Source organism: Sycon ciliatum, chromosome 5 (assembly GCF_964019385.1).
Source record: "Sycon ciliatum chromosome 5, ocSycCili1.1, whole genome shotgun sequence".
NCBI classification, from domain to species: Eukaryota; Metazoa; Porifera; class Calcarea; order Leucosolenida; family Sycettidae; genus Sycon; species Sycon ciliatum.
This window is the reverse complement of record NC_088647.1, coordinates 2,380,353-2,400,377: the sequence shown is the minus strand read 5'-3', so window position 1 is coordinate 2,400,377 and position 20,025 is coordinate 2,380,353. Positions and strand designations below refer to the sequence as shown.

General features: G+C 44.9%; 1 protein-coding gene across 1 annotated transcript in view; it reads left to right on the top strand.

Moving 5' to 3' along the window:
- The window catches only part of LOC135817136 (uncharacterized), a 46,583-nt gene extending 28,341 nt beyond the window's left edge, over positions 1-18,242 (top strand). The window contains exons 2-8 of the mRNA XM_065330260.1: positions 6,996-7,075; positions 7,659-7,736; positions 10,116-10,186; positions 12,537-12,681; positions 15,167-15,452; positions 16,804-16,892; positions 17,487-18,242. Coding sequence (XP_065186332.1) covers positions 7,006-7,075; positions 7,659-7,736; positions 10,116-10,186; positions 12,537-12,681; positions 15,167-15,452; positions 16,804-16,885 — 732 coding nt within the window. The 5' untranslated portion in view covers positions 6,996-7,005 and the 3' untranslated portion in view covers positions 16,886-16,892; positions 17,487-18,242. The remainder of the gene's footprint in view (positions 1-6,995; positions 7,076-7,658; positions 7,737-10,115; positions 10,187-12,536; positions 12,682-15,166; positions 15,453-16,803; positions 16,893-17,486) is intronic.
- The last annotated feature ends 1,783 nt before the right edge of the window (positions 18,243-20,025 follow it).

Genomic DNA, 20,025 nt, shown 5'->3' with positions numbered 1-20,025 from the left:
ATGGCATCAACGTCGCTACCAGTATCCGGGAGCCAACTAAGAGCTACGGGCTCTGGCTCGGTCACAAGCTGGGTGGCAACGGAAACTGTTGCGTCGTCCAACAGAGATGCTCGGTTGAGTCGCAAGTGTGCGATCTTGGACGACTTGTCCGGCTTCTTGGCAGGCCTGCGGCACATTGCCCGGAAGTGACCCGTTCCATTACAGTTAAGGCACACTTTGTTGATCGCGGGACACGGCGATTTCGTGTGCGCTGTGCGTCCGCAGTTACGGCACTTATCACGAGCAGAAGTGTGCTTCGCCTCAACTGGGGGCTGTGAAGCTAACTTCGCGCGCTGATAAGACGACTTCCTGGCAGCATTGACTTGGCCGGCGGTAGGGATGTGGTGGCTGGTCTGTGTGGCTGCCTCTTCTGCACGACACACCTTGACTGTCGCCTCCAATGTCAGGTCGGAGGTGGACAACAGTTTGTGACGGGTGGTGTCGTCCAGGATACCGATCACAATGCGGTCTCGCATCATGTCCGCGTGGACCCGTGCAAGATTAGTTTTGCACGTAGAACAGGCACGTGCCGAACAGGCAGAACAGAGCTCGTGTTCCACAAAATCACACGTGTTAAACAACTCCTTCAGGGAAGTGTGGAACCCGTCAAACAATTCCCCTTTCTGTTGCGTGCGCTTATAAAATTCAATTCGGTCAAGTATCGGGTTTCTTTGTCGGCGAAGAAACTGCTTGACCGCCTCCAAGACGTCACACGCATCAGGATTGGTCGCGATGACAATGGTGCCCTCCCTGATGAAACGTCTGAGGTCTTCGTCAAGGCACTGACGGATGGCAGATACCCTGGTTTCCCTTGACTGTGCTGTCAGGTGCTGGCACCGAGAGAAGTCTTCCCACAGTTCCTGCCAGGCAGCAAACTCTGACAGGGACGCGGAGGACAGCAGCATGGGTCGCTCCGCCGCGACAGGCTTTGGAGCTGGCGGTGCTGGCGACGAGCGAGGCTGACTCTGTTGAGTAAGACCAGTGATAATTGCATCGAGACGCTTCTCTCGCTCATTGGCTGCCTCCATCTGCTTTTTGAAGAGATCAGCAAGAGCAGCGATATCTGCGCTCGGCACACTTGGTGCAGCTGCATCTGACATTTCGGAAGACGGTCACGACTAGAGAAATAAATAAAATGTAATTGGACCTGCAGGCCTCGTGCGAACACAACCGGGATGCACCACGGGCAACTAGAAAAACACAGGTACGAAACTTCACTGCGCCATGTTATGTTCTCATGCACACCACTACTACTAGACAACAGGAACTAGCTTGGTGACAAGATAATAGAAACTAATTATTTACATTCTCAAGTGAGGAAGAAGAGCAAGGAGAAGAACACATGAATCCAGAATATGGATGCGTGCATGCGTCCAATAGAGACATGACGTAATCACGTGAACCAAGGCGTATAACGTAACAATACGCGTTATGCGGGTGATAACAACTTGAAGTACATGCGCAATACATGAGTAGCTAGCATGATACATCAGGCGTTTGATACCGTGCAACACCAGCAACTTCTCATCGCAATCGCGGCCGTGGGTATTTCTGGCATAGCCCTGGCTTGGTTGCAGTCATACCTCCGTGGACGGCAGCAGCGCGTGGTTACCTACATCGGAACGTCTCCTCTGGTACCAGTTACTAGTGGCGTACCTCAAGGCACCATTCTGGGCCCTGTGCTCTTCAATTTATATGTGCGGAAGCTGCCGCTCACAGCTGATGCTCTTTCCTGCAAACTGCCGATGTTCGCGGATGACATGACGCTGTATGCCAGTAGAAGGTCGCCAAATGAAGCTGTCGGTGCCGTCAACAAGGTACTTTCAGTGCTTGCTCTAGATCTTGCGGACCTAGGGTTGTCAGTCAACTCTGCCAAAACTGTCGCCATGTTCATTTCCAAACTCCCCCTACACCTGTCTGTTCCTGTGATACTCAACGATCAGGTATTGACCCGCGTTACCAGCACCCGAATCCTGGGGGTCATCATTGATGACCGCCTAACGTGGTCGCCTCACATTGACTTTGTAATTCGCAAGACATGTGCTAAGGTTGGCGCTCTTCGTCGGTCCTTTCGGCAATTGAGCAGGAAGGCCAGGAGGCAATTTATTGTATCAGTCATTCTACCTGATCTTTTGTACTGTTGTTCGTGTTTTGTAACGAAGCTGTCCGCTAAGGACCGCCAAAGGCTCTCTACTGTGTTCCGCCGTGCTGTGCGAGCTGCCTGTGGTGCTAAGTCACAGGACGACATCACGCCATTATTGACCACATTGGCGATTTATCCATTTGAACACTATAATTATGATTCTCAACTTTGCCCAGTTTATTCATAGAAATCATGTCATCATCTCACTGCCTACCCTAACGGAATTATTTCCACCGATCACAACAAGCCTTAGAACTAGAAGCCACTCTAATGCTTCCATTGCCATATCTAAGCACCGGACAACTGATGGAGTAAATTCTTTTTCTAATCTTGCCGCAATTTTCTTTAATACACTACCTGCCGAGTGGCGCAGACACCACCGTACCTCTACATTTGCAAACCAACTCAGGGATCTTTTTAAAGACCCAGTGGCGTTTAAGAAGTATTTTGACCTTCTTTTTGGAATCTGTTGAGTTTCTCGATGATCTTGATAGTTCTTGTACTAAGATTGAAGTTGACTTGGTGTTTGATTACTGTACTGCTTGATGTCTGAATTCCAATTTTTTCTATTTTTTCTTTTCTTTTCCTTTCCTTTCCACTTATCCCGTTATCGGCCCTCTTAAGAGTTGTGTGTATCACTGTTGAGGCATCCGATGGTAAATAAAATAAATACTACTACTACTACGGAAACGTGTGCTGATTTTATTCGGATTTAGATCCATTCGTTTCACCTTGCCATTGCCAACAGTGTGCGAAGAACGTGAGTTCACCTTCTTGACCGTAAGGCTTATGTTGCTGCTGAGGCTTTAAATAGATGTGTTGTCGAAATACTCGTGTTCATTGTACATTGGTGCGTTACAAGTAAGGCACTGGTCATGATTGCTTCCGGCATTCCGTGCTCCGATCATAGGGTAGAATCTGAATTTTGCAGTGGCATAGCATCGTTGGCAGTTCCCAATCTGGAGGGAAAGGTTCAAAGACGCATTGGCCGAGTACTAGTATGCAAAATAAATTCGCATATCAGGGAAAATCTCCATTATGGAGAGGTTCATGCATTCAGTGACTTGTTTGCTTCATACGAAACAAGCCAATGGGTGCAGTCTCGTCTCGTGAAAATCTCGTACGATTGGATTTGTTTACTCGAGTCTGGGCTGTTTGATTTGTGAGTAGCGCCGAGATTGCACTGCCATGCCCCAAATAAAGTTGCGTGCCGGTAGAGCAAGAATTACGATCTGCAATCTGTTTGTAGTACCTGCAAGACTGTGCTATACATGTATCGTATTTTCTCTGTTGTTGTTTCAGTTGCCGTCATGTTGCTAAAGAAAGGTTCAGTGACTCATTTGTTTCATAAAAGACGAGTCAATGGTTTGGTCCGGCTTAGAATCTTTCGCTGTAGAAGAAATCTATTCGTGTCTCTATTGGAGAAATAATTGTTTTCACTCGTTATAAAATAGGGTTAACACAGACTCACAGAGCAAATGCCATCGGTCCCTTGATGTTCGTCCTAAAGAGGTTTGACTAGATACAAGAGTACATAACCCCCCATAATGTACTCTTGCTAGATATCATTCATACTCCCCCGAAGTCGTGTAACATTTTACTATTATGGAATGCCTTGTTTATCTCTCAGTACCTAAAACCATAATATATATCCTTGCCCCTTATATCCTCAGGATCAGTGTAGTTGTTGGAACGAGGTGTCGGACTCAGCGATGTATTTGTTTACATTTTAATGCATGTTTATTGTTCCTACTTTGCTGTGTTGTTTTAGACAATCGTGGACACTGAACTGCTTCCAAAAGTGTTATCGACATCAACAGGATTACGATTTCACTACAATATGATGCCGGATGACCTTATCACGACAAGCCATGACTACAATTATAAACACAGAATCAACAAAAACATCTGCGGCACACACCTGGTTACAATTCTCAAGTAAATGTGATTTAGGGTGTGGACATCTGAATTTTCTGAAAGACAAGACAATTTTATGACAGTCATGAAATTCGGCAAAATCCACAGAATGACTTGCGTATAAAAAAAGTATCACCGCCACGACCCATATGATTCCCCTGCAGAAGAACATGAATACATGTATGCAAGACTAGTTCCATTTTCTGCAAGAAAAGGCTTGCACATCAATGCGTGTAAAACGGTATTGAATTTGATATGATACACATAGGGGCTCCCGTAAGAAGAACATAGGTCTGTGGGAAACACCCTAGTAAAATAAATAAAATAATAATAACAACATGCAGAGGCGCTACATGTAGGCCATCATTAGGGCATTCCATTGGTTACACAATTATATCCTTTAGCAAAAAAAAAAAAATTATAGCAATAAAAACTGCTTTTAATATGGCAGTTTTCTAAAAAAAGTTATTGTGTTCTAGTCCATGGACCTCGTCTAAAAAGTAAGAAATTAACGAAATGTGATAGCCGAAAATTAAAATTTCACACAAAACCTCACAATAATCACACACAGGATGCGAGACGACCTTTTCCCCTCGTGGTCCTCTTTCATATGCAAGCATGTTGGCGCAGTACATGTACTTGTACAAGTACAAGTGTCGGAATAAACAAGTGTTGAAAGCCGTACTATTAGATCTTCAAGTGTCGTGATTATTGTGAGGTTTTGTGTGAAATTTTAATTTTCGGCTATCACATTTCGTTAATTTCTTACTTTTTAGACGAGGTCCATGGACTAGAACACAATAACTTTTTTTAGAAAACTGCCATAAAGCAGTTTTTATTGCTATAATGACAAGTGCATGCAGCTGAGTGCTGTCTGCATGCACCCAGCAGGTCAAGGACCTCGTTTGCTTGTACAACTTCCTGATTCTAGCTTCTGCAAGCCACGTGCAACCGGATACGACGAAGCTTTTTGTACACATTTTAACCAGTTTGTACGCAAAATCTTGCACCGGTATGCGGATCGCGAGGTCCGGTTATGTTGTATGCATAACATATGCTGCACATCGGTAACCAGCGATTCTCTTCCGGATGGCGAGGGATCCGAATAAACGAGGACCGGATAAGCGAGATCTGACTGTACAAAGACACAAAGATGATAAACGGCTAAGAAAAACGAAGTAAGATGGACCCTAGACTAGTACTAGCTCGTACCCCACGCCCAGTATAATGCCCATCCTTTTTTGTTGAAGTTTTTGGACTACAAAACACTGGAAATGGTTTTTTCGGCACATCCTTTTTTTCGGTTTTTTCGGAAAGGCACAATCGAGGAAATATTCTGAAATTCGGAAAACACACATGGCGTGTGCAACAGTCTCGTACAATACAGTGTGCAGTGCAACAATTGTACGAAAATTAAAAATTCTGCCAGCGCTCTTGACCACTGCACTCAACCGCATCTTGCACGAGGATGGATTTTTCAATATTATTTTTTTGGAAATCACGGAACACCCCTCAGGCTCAGAGGCATAACAAAGTCAAGCCAGCTAACAGTACAGGGATTGAGTATAGAGATGATTGAGTAGTGCCAAAACAGCCTGCGTTCTGCCGAGTGTGTGTGTGTGTGTGTGTGTGTGTGTGCGCGCGCGTGTTCACTGGAATTGTGTAATAACTTGTTAGTGCGTCTTAGATACGGGTCTACACAGCAGATTATATTCTGCAAACAAGCATGTTGTGCATGATTCCGGTAATACGTGGAAGGGGAGGGCACCTTTAGCCAGTATCAGTTATACTGCAAGCAAGAGTACATAAATAATGACGTCAACTTGAAATTCTGTCGGGACAACAGGGTACAGGTCGTCCCCCGTTAATACGAGTCCGGTTAGTACATAAACCCCGTTAGTACATAAGAAATCTCAAGTCCCGGACGAAACGTGGTCACTTCCATACAAATTTTGTCGGTTAGTACATAATCCGTTAGTACATAAACCCCGTTAGTACAGTTGTACATAACATTTCTCCATACCCGCATGTCACCTACCTCAATAGTACATAATTTACTGGTCTTTTGGCCTTCCAGTGGAGGCACATCGTGTTCTAGTTTCTACTTGTGGAAGCAATTAGCATAGAAATCAGATCGCACATCACAAACCGACAAAGCTCTGTTTTTTTTCGAGTGACTGTACAGGTGCGGCTGGGCATGTACCATGTCAACTGTAGAATCTTCGCTAAATGTGACCGTTATAACATAATTTTTATGTTATATCGAGGGAATCAAGAATATCTCGCTGCCTAGTCATGGTAGCAAGAAACACTCAGAAAAGTTGAAAAAAGTGAAAAATTCTGGTATACAAGCAAGTTATGTACACTTTCGTTTAGTACATAAACCCCGTTAATACATAACATTTGTCAAGTCCCAGAGATTATGTATTAACGAGGGACGACCTGTATGTGGGAGTTGCACACTCTGGGGGGTTATGTACTCTTGCTGCAAGGCTTTGTCGTCACTTCCTGTCGAAGGCGCATGAAGATTCTCCATGATGACTGCATCTAAGTTACAGTACAACCTGCCCCCTCTATCTGAGATGTGAGGTGCGCATGCGGGCAATTCCTAGTTTGCGCAATGCCCGGCCCCAACTCAAATCTCACATCGTACGTTTTTGGAGCCATTTTTCGTCGAAAACAATTGTTGGTCGCTCTAGATGCGTCAGAATAGGGCCCGATAGATGCAAGTGCCTGGGTCCGGGTCCGGGTCATACAGATGAGGGACGTTGTACTGTATGTCGAGACCTCTACTTACCTTACAGTCGCTGGAAATCCCCACAACTGTTGTAGATCTGCGCAGCAGCTCTGTGGATATATTTATGTCCGAATGTGTTCTCTCTGCTGCTCCTTGTAGCTGAAGCAAGATGGCAAGAGTACGTATGCTGACAGCGCTACTAGCTGTAGTCCTTCTGTACTGCAATCTTATTCGAACCGGTAAGATGCCATATGCCCCCCCCCCCCCCCTCTCCGACCATGCATTCTCAGTCTCTGTCCATTTGTGCATGTCTGAGGCCAGCCAGGGTTTGAAGACACGCCAGCTTGCATCGTTGTATCAGCTCCTGTTTATGTATCAGCCAGTGTTTGTGCATTAGCTCAAACATTTGATGATAGCTCTGCTCCTGTGAGACATAGGTGATCTTGTGTTGTTGTCGTTCTACACTTCTTCCGCTGCTGATAAGACCCTCAGTCTTTATCTATTGTAAAATAGAACCAATGACGGCAGCTAAGCCTGGAAAGTGTGTCCGATTCACCGTCGACGCTATATGCTAAGTAAATGGGAGAATGTCATAGAGCTCTGGTCAGTCAAGGGGTATTCCTCGCACATTCTTAGAACCTTTTTGAACTGTGGGATGATTGATGATTCAGAAGTGCAGTCTTTGGCCAGGTGTAGTATTAGTATTACTGAGGTCAAACTGGAGATCAAGAGCAGCCTTCCAGTAACTAGCAAGCATTGGCCTCTCATTCATGCACTGCCATTGCACATAACTAAGTATTTGTTTTACTTCTGCTGTTCCAGCGGTAGCTGATCCCATTCCGACAGCAGCACCTACAGAACCACAAAGTGGTATCATAAACGGCAAAACTGTCTCTTCTGGTAAGGTCATTATAGTAGGGCAGACTTACCGTATTTTCCGGAGTATAAAGCCTAGTTCACATTCGACGCAACGCCGACGGTACGGGACGTAAGGGCTTGTCGGGAGGGCTGGGCCATGGGGTGAGCTGTAAAATCCTGTACGATTCGTACGACACGACATGCAGCAGTCGTTGCGACGTTCACCGTCGAACGGCGCGAGTCATAAGGCACGGTCCGTGACGGGGTGACTTTTGGACCTAATTTCTCGTTTTTCGGGACTTCTTTTCAATTATTTCTCCTTGAAAGAAGCGGAATCAAGTTCACAAAACATGTACCAGTTTTTCGTGAAGACCAAAAAATTAGCCCTGAAAGTTGTGGCATTCAAATAATAGCCCCAGGAAATGATAGAATAGTTTGTCTGTCACGCTACTGAACTATCCCTAAATACAATAAGTGACATGAGATCTTTTGTTGCTAAAATTCAACTCAAGTCGTGCTAGCCATTCTGTGAGTTATCATGGGAAGCGCAGTGTTCGAAATGCTAAAAATTTCCAAGTACGAATCGGGAGCAGTCGGCGCACGACGCCGTCTCCTGTTCACACTCGAATTGCAGCCGTTTTGTACGCTTGCGTCCCCCCGTCTACGCCCGTCTACGGTATGAAAAGTTGGTTCGATCCAACTCTTCCCGTCGCTTCCCGATCTGTACGGTAGTACGGTTGCGTTCCCGTTCCTGGTGTTCACATTGGACGCCGTCAGACCGTCCCGTCGCTTCCCGTCGATCCTTACGTCGCGTCCCGTCGCGCCCCGTCGAATGTGAACTAGGCTTAAGACACACCAGTGATTCACCCAAAGAAGCCGGTTCGACTTTTACTACGATGGTCAACTTTTCTGTGATAAACAGGATATTTGAACAGGTGGTGAGGTGACAAAAGGTTTTGGGATGGCAATAAACAGAATCAGCTTGAAATGACGCTTCAGCTGATTCTGTTTATTGCCATCCATAAACAGGTTAGGTGTCTGTATTGTGTCTAGGCTCGGCTTGTACTCCAGTGCAGTACGGCTCACGCTCTGGAAAATACGGTCTCCTGGATATCTGAAAGGACAGACGGATACGAGTTAAGAGCAGCGGTCCATCAGTTGAACCTGGTTGTGATCAGTATAGTCATGGCACAACTCGGCAGCACATAACTTACATGAACAAAGCACTAAGGCATGGGCAAAGCACTGAAATCATGGACGTGGCACTGAATGCATATGGGCAATGCAATCATATATGGACGAGGCACTGAAGGCATATGGGCAAAGCATTATGGACAAAGCACTAAGGCATGAACAAAGCACTCAGGCATGGACAAAGCACTGAAATGATGGACGAGGCACTGAAGGCACATGGGCAAAGCACTCATACGAGGACAACGCACTGAGACATTCGAAAACCTGATACCCAGCCGATGATGAACACATTTCCAAAAGTGCAAACCAAACATTTTTCCTACCTGGAATATTTGAAGTTTTCAATTTTGAAAGGAACCCCCCCCCCCCCCCCCCCGTACCGCATGGTATCTATATCCATGTCCGTACAATTTCATACTTTATTTAAATTTTTTTTACAAAACAACACACCGTTTGACGGCACAAAGCAGCAAGGCAGCGATGAAACATAATGGAATGGCAGGAGTGGGGGAGAGGCAGGGGCAGCTTGACTGACCCTAGGGTCATGTGCCATATGCGTATGCAGCACGTGTGTTTGATTATCCGGTTCCCTCGCCTATCTGGGTGCTGTGGAAACGGATGTTGTGCAGTTTAGCCAGGCCTTACTCTGCTGTGAGAGTTTCGAGTTTGACAAGTTAAAATTTTCACGATACGTCTGAAGTATGCAAAATGTTCCCAATTGGATGGAACAAAGTTTGACGGCCTTGCCATTGCACACCCTCACACCCGTCTTCCAGTTCTCACGTACAGAGGAGAGAACTGCAATGCTATGCAAGTAACAGTTCTAGAGAGTCGGCGATGGACCGTTAAAGCGTTCAACTTTGTGCATGGTTGACTCAAGTCTTACCACAAGTGATTGACACAGCTTGTAACAAGTATTCATTTGGGCATGTCCTCACATTCCTCTATTGTTATTTCCCAGCTGAATGTGTTTGTGTATGTGTGTGTGTGTGTGTGTGTATGTGTGTATGCATGTATGCATGTGTACGTGTGTGTGTGTGTGTGTGTGTGTGTGTGTGTGTGTGTGTGTATGTGTGTGTTTGTGTGTGTGTGTGTGTGCGTGTGTGTGTGTGTGTGTGTGTGTGTGTGTGTGTGTGTGTGTGGTCCTCATGGGCACATTGTGTGTGTGTGTGTGTGCCCGTGTGTATTATGTTTGCATGTGTGTCTACATTTTATGCATCCGTGCAGTTTCGGCTAATGTGGCGGAGCTCTTGCCTATATATTATATATGGCCAGGCCAGATATTCGTGAGATTCTCTGTAAGTAAAAAGTGGAAGCTAAAAATACATAGAAAAGAAAAGGGATGAAGGAACTACCAGTTATGCTATAATGTCCACTAACGCCCGGCACCAGTTACTACAGAATCAGCTCATGTGATAACATTGCACGACACTGACCGACGGTACTGACTTTCTACAACTAACTGGCTATTGTAGCATAACTTTTACAAGTAGTTCTTTGGTCCTTTTTCTTCTCTATAAATTATCCTTGGCTCTCCATCCGAGTTAAAAAAACATTTCATGGTTTCCATTTTTTTCCGGACCATCTCTGTTCCCAACTGACTGCAACCAGCCAATGTTGATGTGTGGGGGTAATTGGACAAAGGCACAACAAAAAATTCACGGTTCGTGTGAGACTCGGCTGGAAGCCGAGCTTTGCACATCCGCAGGAATGCCACCACTCTCTTGGACAAAGGAACAAAAAGTCTACCAATTTATTGCGGAGAAATGTCATATTTTGACTGCTTTGCTTCAAGTGAAACAGACTTCGAAGTGATTTGAGCTCAGGCTTCCATGTGTTTTGGTCTCAAAACTCTATGTGATACTGAGCACACTGATAGCTCGGTTATTCGGACACCGAAGTTATGGGGACGTTGGTCCACCAGGCACCCTTCGGGCGATTTTCAGCGGAGACATTACTACTCTCTTGTCACTTTTCTTCGAAATAGTGATGTAATATGCCAGTATACATAGCATATTATAGCATATAATTATATTGCCTTTCCCAATCTCTGGAAGAACGTTCAAAACCTCTGGCCCAGCCACCACGACGCCCGGCTTTCAGTATCCGGGCTGACATTGAGACCGAGCTGACACGGCTGACCAAGTTAGATATCATTGTACCCGTCATTCAAGGAAGTGACACCGTGGGTGCCACCGTTTGTTCCAGTCCGCAAACCGAATGGAGCATTGCGGCTATGCGTGGACTACAGAGAACCTGCATAAGAGAGTTACACCCGTCGAGCGCAATGTTCTCCCAACAGTTGACTAGGTTACAGGTCAGCTGGATGGCACAGGGGTCTTCTCAGTTCTGGATGCTGATTCTGGATACCATCGGCTACTCTTGTCAGAAGAAGCAAGGCCTCTAACGACTTTCTCAGCGCACTGTGGCCTGTTCCGTTTCAAGTGTTTACCTTTCGGGATTGCATGTGCGCCTGAGATTTTCAAGCAAGTGGTGTCCAACATTCTGGAAGGCCTGTCAGGGGTCATCGTCTACATCAACGACATCCTAGTGTTTGGCTCAAATCAAGCAGAAGACGTTGCACGGCTAGAAGCAGTCAAGCAGCGACTGCGATCACTAACCTCCAACTCAACTGGACCAAGCGCCGACTGAACCAGGACCGTGTCAACTATCTGGGACATTGGCTAAGTGTGACCGGCTTGTCCCCAGATTATGACAAGTTACAAGCCATCCAGGAGCTGGCCCCTCCAAAAACTATCTCTGATGTGCGACGTTTCCTGGGGATGCCTACGTACCTTGGAAAGTTTATTCCGAACTTGGCCCAGATCACGGCTTCTCTGCGCAAGCTATCAGAGCATGATCCCTTCAGTGTAGATAATGATGATGAAATCCTGCAGACAGTCACCTCAGCAAAGGCTAGTATAGCTTCAGCTTTGCAAGCGTTGACATTCTTTCAACCAGTGCTGGACGTCCCTACTGCTAAGTTATCAGCTGTGATGCATGGCCAGAGGGTCTGGGAGCAGTTCTGTGGCAGAAGAATACCAGTGGCTGTTGGTTACCAGTGGCATGCGCCAGTCACTCTCTATCAGATGTAGAGTCACGCTATTCGCAGCTGCAACCAGAGATGCTTGGAGTGGTATTCGGTGTGACTTGGTTCCGGCAGTATGTACCCCCCGCCGAGAAGTGGACGTGTTTACCATAGGCTTGCCCTAGAATTTCGTGAAATGCCTTGTACGATCACGTCTAAATTTTGTGGACCCCTTCATTAGCCCCTAGCTTAGCAACAGTTTAGAGTCAATTTTTAGGTCAATGTTAGAACAGAGGCCCTGCAGCATGTCTGTGTATGATGGTCCTACCGGTAGGTCCCACCGGTAGCACCGAGGTCTATGCAAGCTATCATTAAACATAATACAGATTATTGCTGCTGATAATAATATTTATATGAACTCAGCCGAAGTCAATCATTGGCAGCAAGTGTAGCCTTTTAAAAAGATTCTCCATTATAGCAAAAGCGGTGGTTGGCGACCACTGCGAGTGACACAAGATGACCTGTCTGATGCGGCCGGGTTTGGAATAGCAGACAACGTTGCATGTTTGAAATAGGCATAGGTATCTGAGTCCATGTTGTGTGTCTTTGTGCGCCTCCAGTCATTCATCGCATGGAAATACCGCAATCTATACTTCGCTTACAGGATAAGTTATTATGCCACTGAGTGCTTCACTTCTGATCAATGTCCATGTGCGGCTGGCAAAAAGTGTTCCCTTCGAGGTTCATTCATCAAAGTGGCCCAAAGTAAGTAAGATTTTTTTACTCTGTACCAAGGTCTTATGCTATCTCCCATAGCCAACCTTGGTCACTGTACATTTCTTAAGGGGGCACATCACCCAAAAATTCGCTGAAAAATCAAATTTGTAAATTCATATTGAGTGCTACGTCAGTTGAAAGAGCATGAATAGCTGCAAATTCTCTGAAAACTGTGTCCCTATCTGACCAGCCGTTCAAGAGTTATGGCCGAAAATGTGCCCTTGCAAGGAAAGATTTTTTTGTTGCATGCTGTCATTTGTTGGCAGCACTGTATTTGAATGTGAGCAGACCGTGCGCAACTTGTCGTATTATGGAAACACGCGAAAGTGTGCAGAATTTTGCCCAAGTCCAAAAAAGTCCAAAAAATCACGTTAAAAAACCACGTATTGGGCTGCACGGCGGCGGGCGAAGCCCGCCGCCGTGCAGCAGGACTTTTGCCAGCACCCTCGTGACGTTGCAGATATGTGGCTTGATTATTGTAGTTGACGTTGATTTAGTGACTTTGGCAAGTTTGAGTCGTGTCAAGAAGTCAGGTAGGATTCAGTACTAGGCAGTAGTGAAACGTGAGTGGCAGTCTTTGCCGGTTTCTGAGGGCATCCTGGATTTGGTGTGCAGCGCTGTGGAAATGGCTTGCTGTGGAGGTCCCAGCACTGGATGTTGTATCAAAGGTACGACCTCGTAGCACGTGCTAAACCTAAAAAAATTCAAAAATTGACTTGGGTCTGTGGGAGCCCGTGAAAGAACGCCCACTCGTTCCGTTGTGACAGATTCCAGGGCCACGTTGAGGGGCCCTACCCCACCACCCATGGCTGCTTCTGGACTTGTTTTAGGTTTGGGTCCCGCGCACGGACAGAATGGGCACGAAAATGTGAAAAAATGTAAATGCATTTGTTTGGCTCCTGGGTGGCTCGCACACCGTAGCACTATGCCGGAAATTTGAGTTTTTCCGGCCTGGAAAGCCTGTCAGTGAGGCGCAAGAACTTGTAAATCATGTCCTGAGGGCCAGCATAGTGGCAGGAGTGTGTGGTCAAAACTTCACTCAAATCCACTGAGAAACACCAAAGTTACGGTCAATTGAATGCCATATGAAATTTTTGGGTGATGTGCCCCCTTAAGCTGACGGTGGAAACAATTTCTTGCCTAATTGAATAGGATGTGTAGCCATCAACAATCTGAATTTCTCTCTGGGAGTTTCAAAAGATTTTGATGCAGATGTTTTGCATCCTTGCCTCTCTGTGACGCGCGCCTTGTGATATAATCTTACAAATGAGCAACTTGGGTGACGCTGATTTGACGTTTTAGCACTTAGGCTACCCATTGTTAATTCATTATTTAACGTCCTTTTTTCGCGAAAAGGTACGCGGGAGGGCGAAAAACAAACAAAAGCCAATTCCAAAAACTGGAAACCCCAATCAAACATTTTGACCAGTAAAGCATGTGACATATACAATATTTCTTGGTCTAACGGCACTTGCAGGCATAGAACAACACTCTTTGATGGTACATTGGAGCACATGCCTGATGAATCCAACAAAACAGGTACATAGCATGGAGTTAGCATGTCATGAATTCATTACATCTGGATTTTTACTAGGACACACACCGTACGATATTTAAAAGCCAACAAAAACAAGAAACAGAACACAAGACAATGGCATGCCCGGGAGGCAAGATTATAAGTTTAAGGTCATGATCGGAACACTGTGAAACTACACAATCATGTATTTACAACAACTTCGCATATTATTAGTACTACTACTTTCTTGTTTTTTTTTCCGGTCGGAGGCAAAAAGGTACGCGGGCGCGGACGTTAAACAACGAAAAAAGAAAGGGTGGCCTTACAAGCAGAATACGTACAGATGCATAATCGGTGCAATTTGGCAGTGTAATTTAGTCCAAATCCGGTAGTAGTAAAATATGTATATTTTACTACTCCCTGGTAAGAATGTAGCTTCAAAGGCGATTGTAAATCTGATAAGGCCATTGCCTTCATGACAGTACTTCTCAAATCAGTTCATGTGACTAATAAGTGTAATAACATTATTATCATGTACTGATTTGAGAAGTGATAGTAGAAAAGCCTTCATCAGGTTTATAAGAGGCATTGTCGTTACTTGTGTTACAAATGGTTCTCTTTATAAGTTACTATGTATTCAGAATTATTGCTTTTTCATGTGCTGCATTTGTGTCTATTAAGGCGTGCCTTGATCCTTCAGGGTCGTGGCATTCCTCCGGATTTTTGTTTGTCAAGAAATGCAGACATCTACCTAATATATCACTAATCATTTCACCACTGTACGCTCGTAGTATAAGCCACACTGACTACTTTGGGGTGGATTACAAGTGTTTAGTAAAGTGCGGCTGATACTCTGGAAAATATGGTATGTGTTTGGTGTGTGTGTTTGTTGTGGCGATGTCTGTCTATCTCTCTACTCTCTTGCTCATTTTCATCCTCTGTTGTCACTTTTTGCAGCAACAATGCCCGATTCCCATGTATACGCTCCAATCTACGGTATTAGGGCCTCCACCCAATACACTGTCACTGTGACCCAAGTGAATGCTGCTGGCAAAAATATTGGGACTACTTTGTTCTCCCATTTTATCACTATGAAATGGCCAGCTACCACAATGATGCCGACAACCACGGCAATGCCGACAACCACGACAATGCCGGTAACAACACAGGCACCAACATGCGCCCCGACGTATTACTGCTTCCACGGTGTTTGTGTAAATGATGGGACAAACCAATTCTGCAGGTATGTACACAGCAAGACATGACTGATCACTGAGCAATGTACATGTAATACATACATACACCATAACAAGGTGTATGTGCTGAAATATGTATTATGTTGATTGCTTGGTTTGGACTGTAAAACAGATATTTTTAAAAGCGGCTTTAGCGAATATAGTGTTTTCGCTAAGGCCTTGCAACAGTTATGATTAGGAACTCGTGGCCTGGCACGAGGGAAACATGGATGCAGTTAATGGGATTTCGGTCTTTGACCACTTGGTGGTGGGTCTGATCTACTCACCTCCCACCGCTTAGGAGCTGCAGCTGTGCTTTGATCCTAGAGGGTGGTGGCGTTCCTACGGATGCGGAAAACTTGTCTCACGCGAACCGTGATCGTTTTGTTTACAACGCCAATCAAAATTTTGCATGGACAGTATAGTGATAGTCACCTTCTATTTTAACTCTGAAGCTCGGACTGCTAAAATATTTCATCGCGAATTGATCCTGATTAAAGCGCTAAACAATTTACCCACTAAAATTACCCATTCTGCAGTACACAGCATTTCACATCGCAACAATGAACAGGCATTGCTGCCTTCCTGCATGGACAAGTGAATTTTCGACCCTCTCACAGAATGATATGAAAGGAAAGAAATGGACTCGGATGGAAAGAAATGAGACAAGAGAGTGTGAAACATGCAAGCGCAAAAGTGGCTCCCTGGTAGTGCATTGGGTACTGCAGTTGCAGTTCGAGCCCCGTAGTCGCGCATCTGACTGCAAAGTCCCCACGACACAGCTCACGAGATCAATGTGTGGGCTCTCTTCACTCAGTCGAGTCGAGCGAGCTGCAACTCCCGGTGCCGAAAGGCGGGCTCACACCCCTACATGGCTATTTCCCCTTGTCTAACCCCCAAGACGAAAATTAATGATAAAAGCCGACTGGCCGAAATTTAAAAAAGAAGAAAAAGGAGACAGAGGGAGAGAGAAGGATGTTGTAAGACGGTTATTCAGTATTTCACTGGAAGTATCTGTGTCAGCGGGAGATATAATCTACTTCGAAGTATATGTGTACTAGGAGACCAATGGTGACAATATGCAATTGGTCAGAGTTTTTGAACATTTTGGTAGGGTCTTTAATGATAGAAAAGACGTGCTCAATACCACCATTGGTGGATGCGAGAGAGAAATTGATTGAAATGGGAAGTGATGGGGAAGGGAAAGAACATTGGAAAGAAAAGAGAGATGGAGACGGAAGAATGCTCATACAAACATAAGTTATATATATTTATATTATTTCTAAAGGCACGATTAACAAGTGAACTAATTCCGTTGCCTTTTGTCTCTTTGCCATTGCATGTGACTTTGTTTAACAGTTGCAAACCAGGATGGCGTGGGAGAACGTGTGCGGAAGAGGTCTACCCCTGTGACCCTGTCACCGGATTTTTCTGCCCATAGCCAGCAGGTAGGCTATGAGGTTTTTTCTACAAAATCCACATATCTCCAGACACTAGGGTTAATAATGGAGTGTGGTGGTGGGGCCCATTAAGCTCAGCCGACCAGAGGTCTTGGCTTCATAGCTCCAGGGACGCACCAAAGGGAGATCGGGTAGGGAGGATTAGGCTGAAAAAGTAAACAGAAGAAAGAAAATGAAAAGATTGTATTGCTAAGTGAGCAAAATAATAAGATGAGTATTTGTGTGACTTTTAAATTCAAGAGGAGACTGTGAGGAGAGATGTCCAAGGAGGGTAGGACACTGTACCCAGTTGACGGTGGCCGTACTTGCCCGGCCGCCTCTAACGTCAATGTTTAGAAGCTTTAGCTGCGAGTAGTACTGTTTTTGGCTGAGCTGAGAATGGAAATCTCTAGACTTTTCAAAATAATTTTTAGTATGGTTTGTGAGTTGGGCTTTGCCTGTGCACCAGCGATTCGAAAACCTTCTCGAACGTAATCCCGAAAAGCGACCGTTGGTCTAACCTTGAAAAGCTCTCTAGATATCTGCATGATTGGATAGCAACTTACCCTATTTTTTCCTTGTGCTCTCCCTCCTTGTGCACAGGCTAAACACCACAGCAGCACATGGCCATCCTTAGTTGGCAATAGTCTCAATTGCTCTAGGTGCTTGTGCATCGCAAAATGTCAATACCTTGGCTTTCCTGATCTCTTTGGCATAATGATGTTTTTCTTCTTTTTTCTACAAAATCCACATTATAACCAGACACTGGGATGAATAATGGAGTCTCCATTATGCATGTGTCACCTGCTCACTCACTCACTTTCTCCCTCTCTCACACTCTCATTCTACCTGTTTGTGTGTATCTGTCTGTCTGTCTGTCTGTCTGTCTCTCTCTCTTTCTCTCTCACTCCCTCACACACACTCTATCTCACACACTCCCTCCCGCACTCTCTCTCTCTCTCTCTCTACCTGTGCCTCTGTCTCTCATTCCCTCACACACACAAACTCTCTCTTTCACTCTCTCTTTACCTGTGTGTTGTCTCTCTTTCTGTTTTTCTGGCACCGCAACATAGTCTTCTGCTGCCAGGCAAAGTCATTTCAGTGACTCTGTAAGTGGTACTGTTTCATTTATGCCTACGACAACTTCAACATCAAATGGCCTATTTCTAAGGATTTCATCTCCAGCTGTTACATTCTTGCCAAGTATTGACATTTTGCTGTAAAGAGTGAATGAGTCTATGCTACCTGTGAACATTACTGTGTGTCATTTCCAGTACTAGTCAAGGTGACCAAGCACTCGTGGTCATGTAAGCCGCTGTAGTAAATACATGAAGCTGCCACCATACTGTGGCTGTTTGAGCAAGTGAGCAGCGGTGTGAAGTAGAATGCAAGTCGCAAATGTGAAGAAGAGGTTCGTGGGACTTCGACAATACTTGGGGAATTGTGTGTCGCTCCCCGCACCAACGAAGGGAGGGAAACACAATTCCTAGTGTCTGCTCCAGGATTTGAAACCAACCGGGTACACGTGTACCTGGCACAGACATTGCAACCGGGTCAGTCAAGGGTCCGTTCAAGTGCGGTTACTGCATGCACATCAGTCTATGATCAGGGAGTTGAAAAATTAATGATTATTTTGGGTCTCCCTGATGTACATGTTACAATGTCTGATGAGTGGTTTTTGAAACACAAAACTAATAGCTAGTGCTGATAAGAATCTGGGTACAGTTGTGCTAAACACTGAAGACTATGTTTCTGAAGGTTATAGACAACTATCTGATGCAAAGTACTATAGACTCATTCCTACGCCAGCAGTTTCATCTGTGAGTTTTGACAACATAGTACCTGAGCTACATTTCCTGAAACCCATTCTTATTGATATTATCGAGAAACACGATTCAGTTTTATCATCTAATGATAAAATAGCGCTGCTTGCAAACTTCCCTTTTAAACCTGCAAAGTTTTATCTACTACCGAAGATACACAAGGACCCTAGTCCCAACGGTATTATAAAGGGAAGGCCTATTGTTTCATGCATAGGCTATTGTACAACGCCTGCTTCACGCTTAGTAGACCACTACCTTTGTAGAGCCTTTGCACAGACAGAAGCAAGCACAGTTCTTCAGGACACGCATAGTCTAACAAACATCCTTGCTAAACGTGATTTCCCTGAAGACGCCATGATAGTCACAGCTGACGTTGTTAGCCTGTACACAAACATGCATTGGTCAGACACCATTTCAGCCATTAACGATTTCCTGGTAGAGGTAGAACACCCGCTTTGTTCACTGATTGTGGACCTTGTAGAATTTGTTCTTGAGAACAATTACTTCGAGTTTGATTGTAAGCTATTTCATCAGGAGTTCGGAATGGCAATGGGTACTCCCATGGCTGTCAATATTGCTAACATTTTTCTATTCATGCACGAAAGAAAAGCTTTGCAATCGTTTCGCTCGTCCGTGTACTATTTCGGACGTTTTATTGACGACTTATGTCTGATCGTTAGTAAAACCTTTGACAAGATACGCTTTAACGCTCTTGTCTACCAAGATCTATGCGATATTGAACTAACTTGGTCTTCTATTTCTTCTACTGCAGTCTTCCTAGACCTAGAAATATTCAAACCTAATGTTCTTGCTCGTAAGTTTTCTTTTAGAACATTCCAAAAGAAACGTAATGCTTACTTATATATCCCATTTAAATCTGACCACCCCCGCTCCAATCTACGCTCATTCATCAATGCGGAGCTGATCAGATACAATCGTACAAACCAGCTGCTCGAAGACATCCTCACCATCCGTGCTGAGTTTTGGACTCGGCTCAGAAGAAGAGGATATCCACCTGACTTTCTTAAACCGATATTTGAAGCGGTAGAAGCAACACCGCAACTCTTCACTCGGAAGAAGTCATCCGCTACTAAAGTACAGAAACATTTAGTGTTCTGCACTACGTACCACCCGCACTTCGTCAAGAATAATTACCGCTCACTTTTGAAGCAGTCATTCTTTGTCGACTCCCAGATTTTCTTTAGAAGAACAAAGCAGCTGTTTTATTAAAATTAATTAATCAATCATACGGCAGAGCATTTAGCTCTGCATTTTGGTTGGTGCCAGAAATTTCTGACACCACCAGTTACTAAACAATC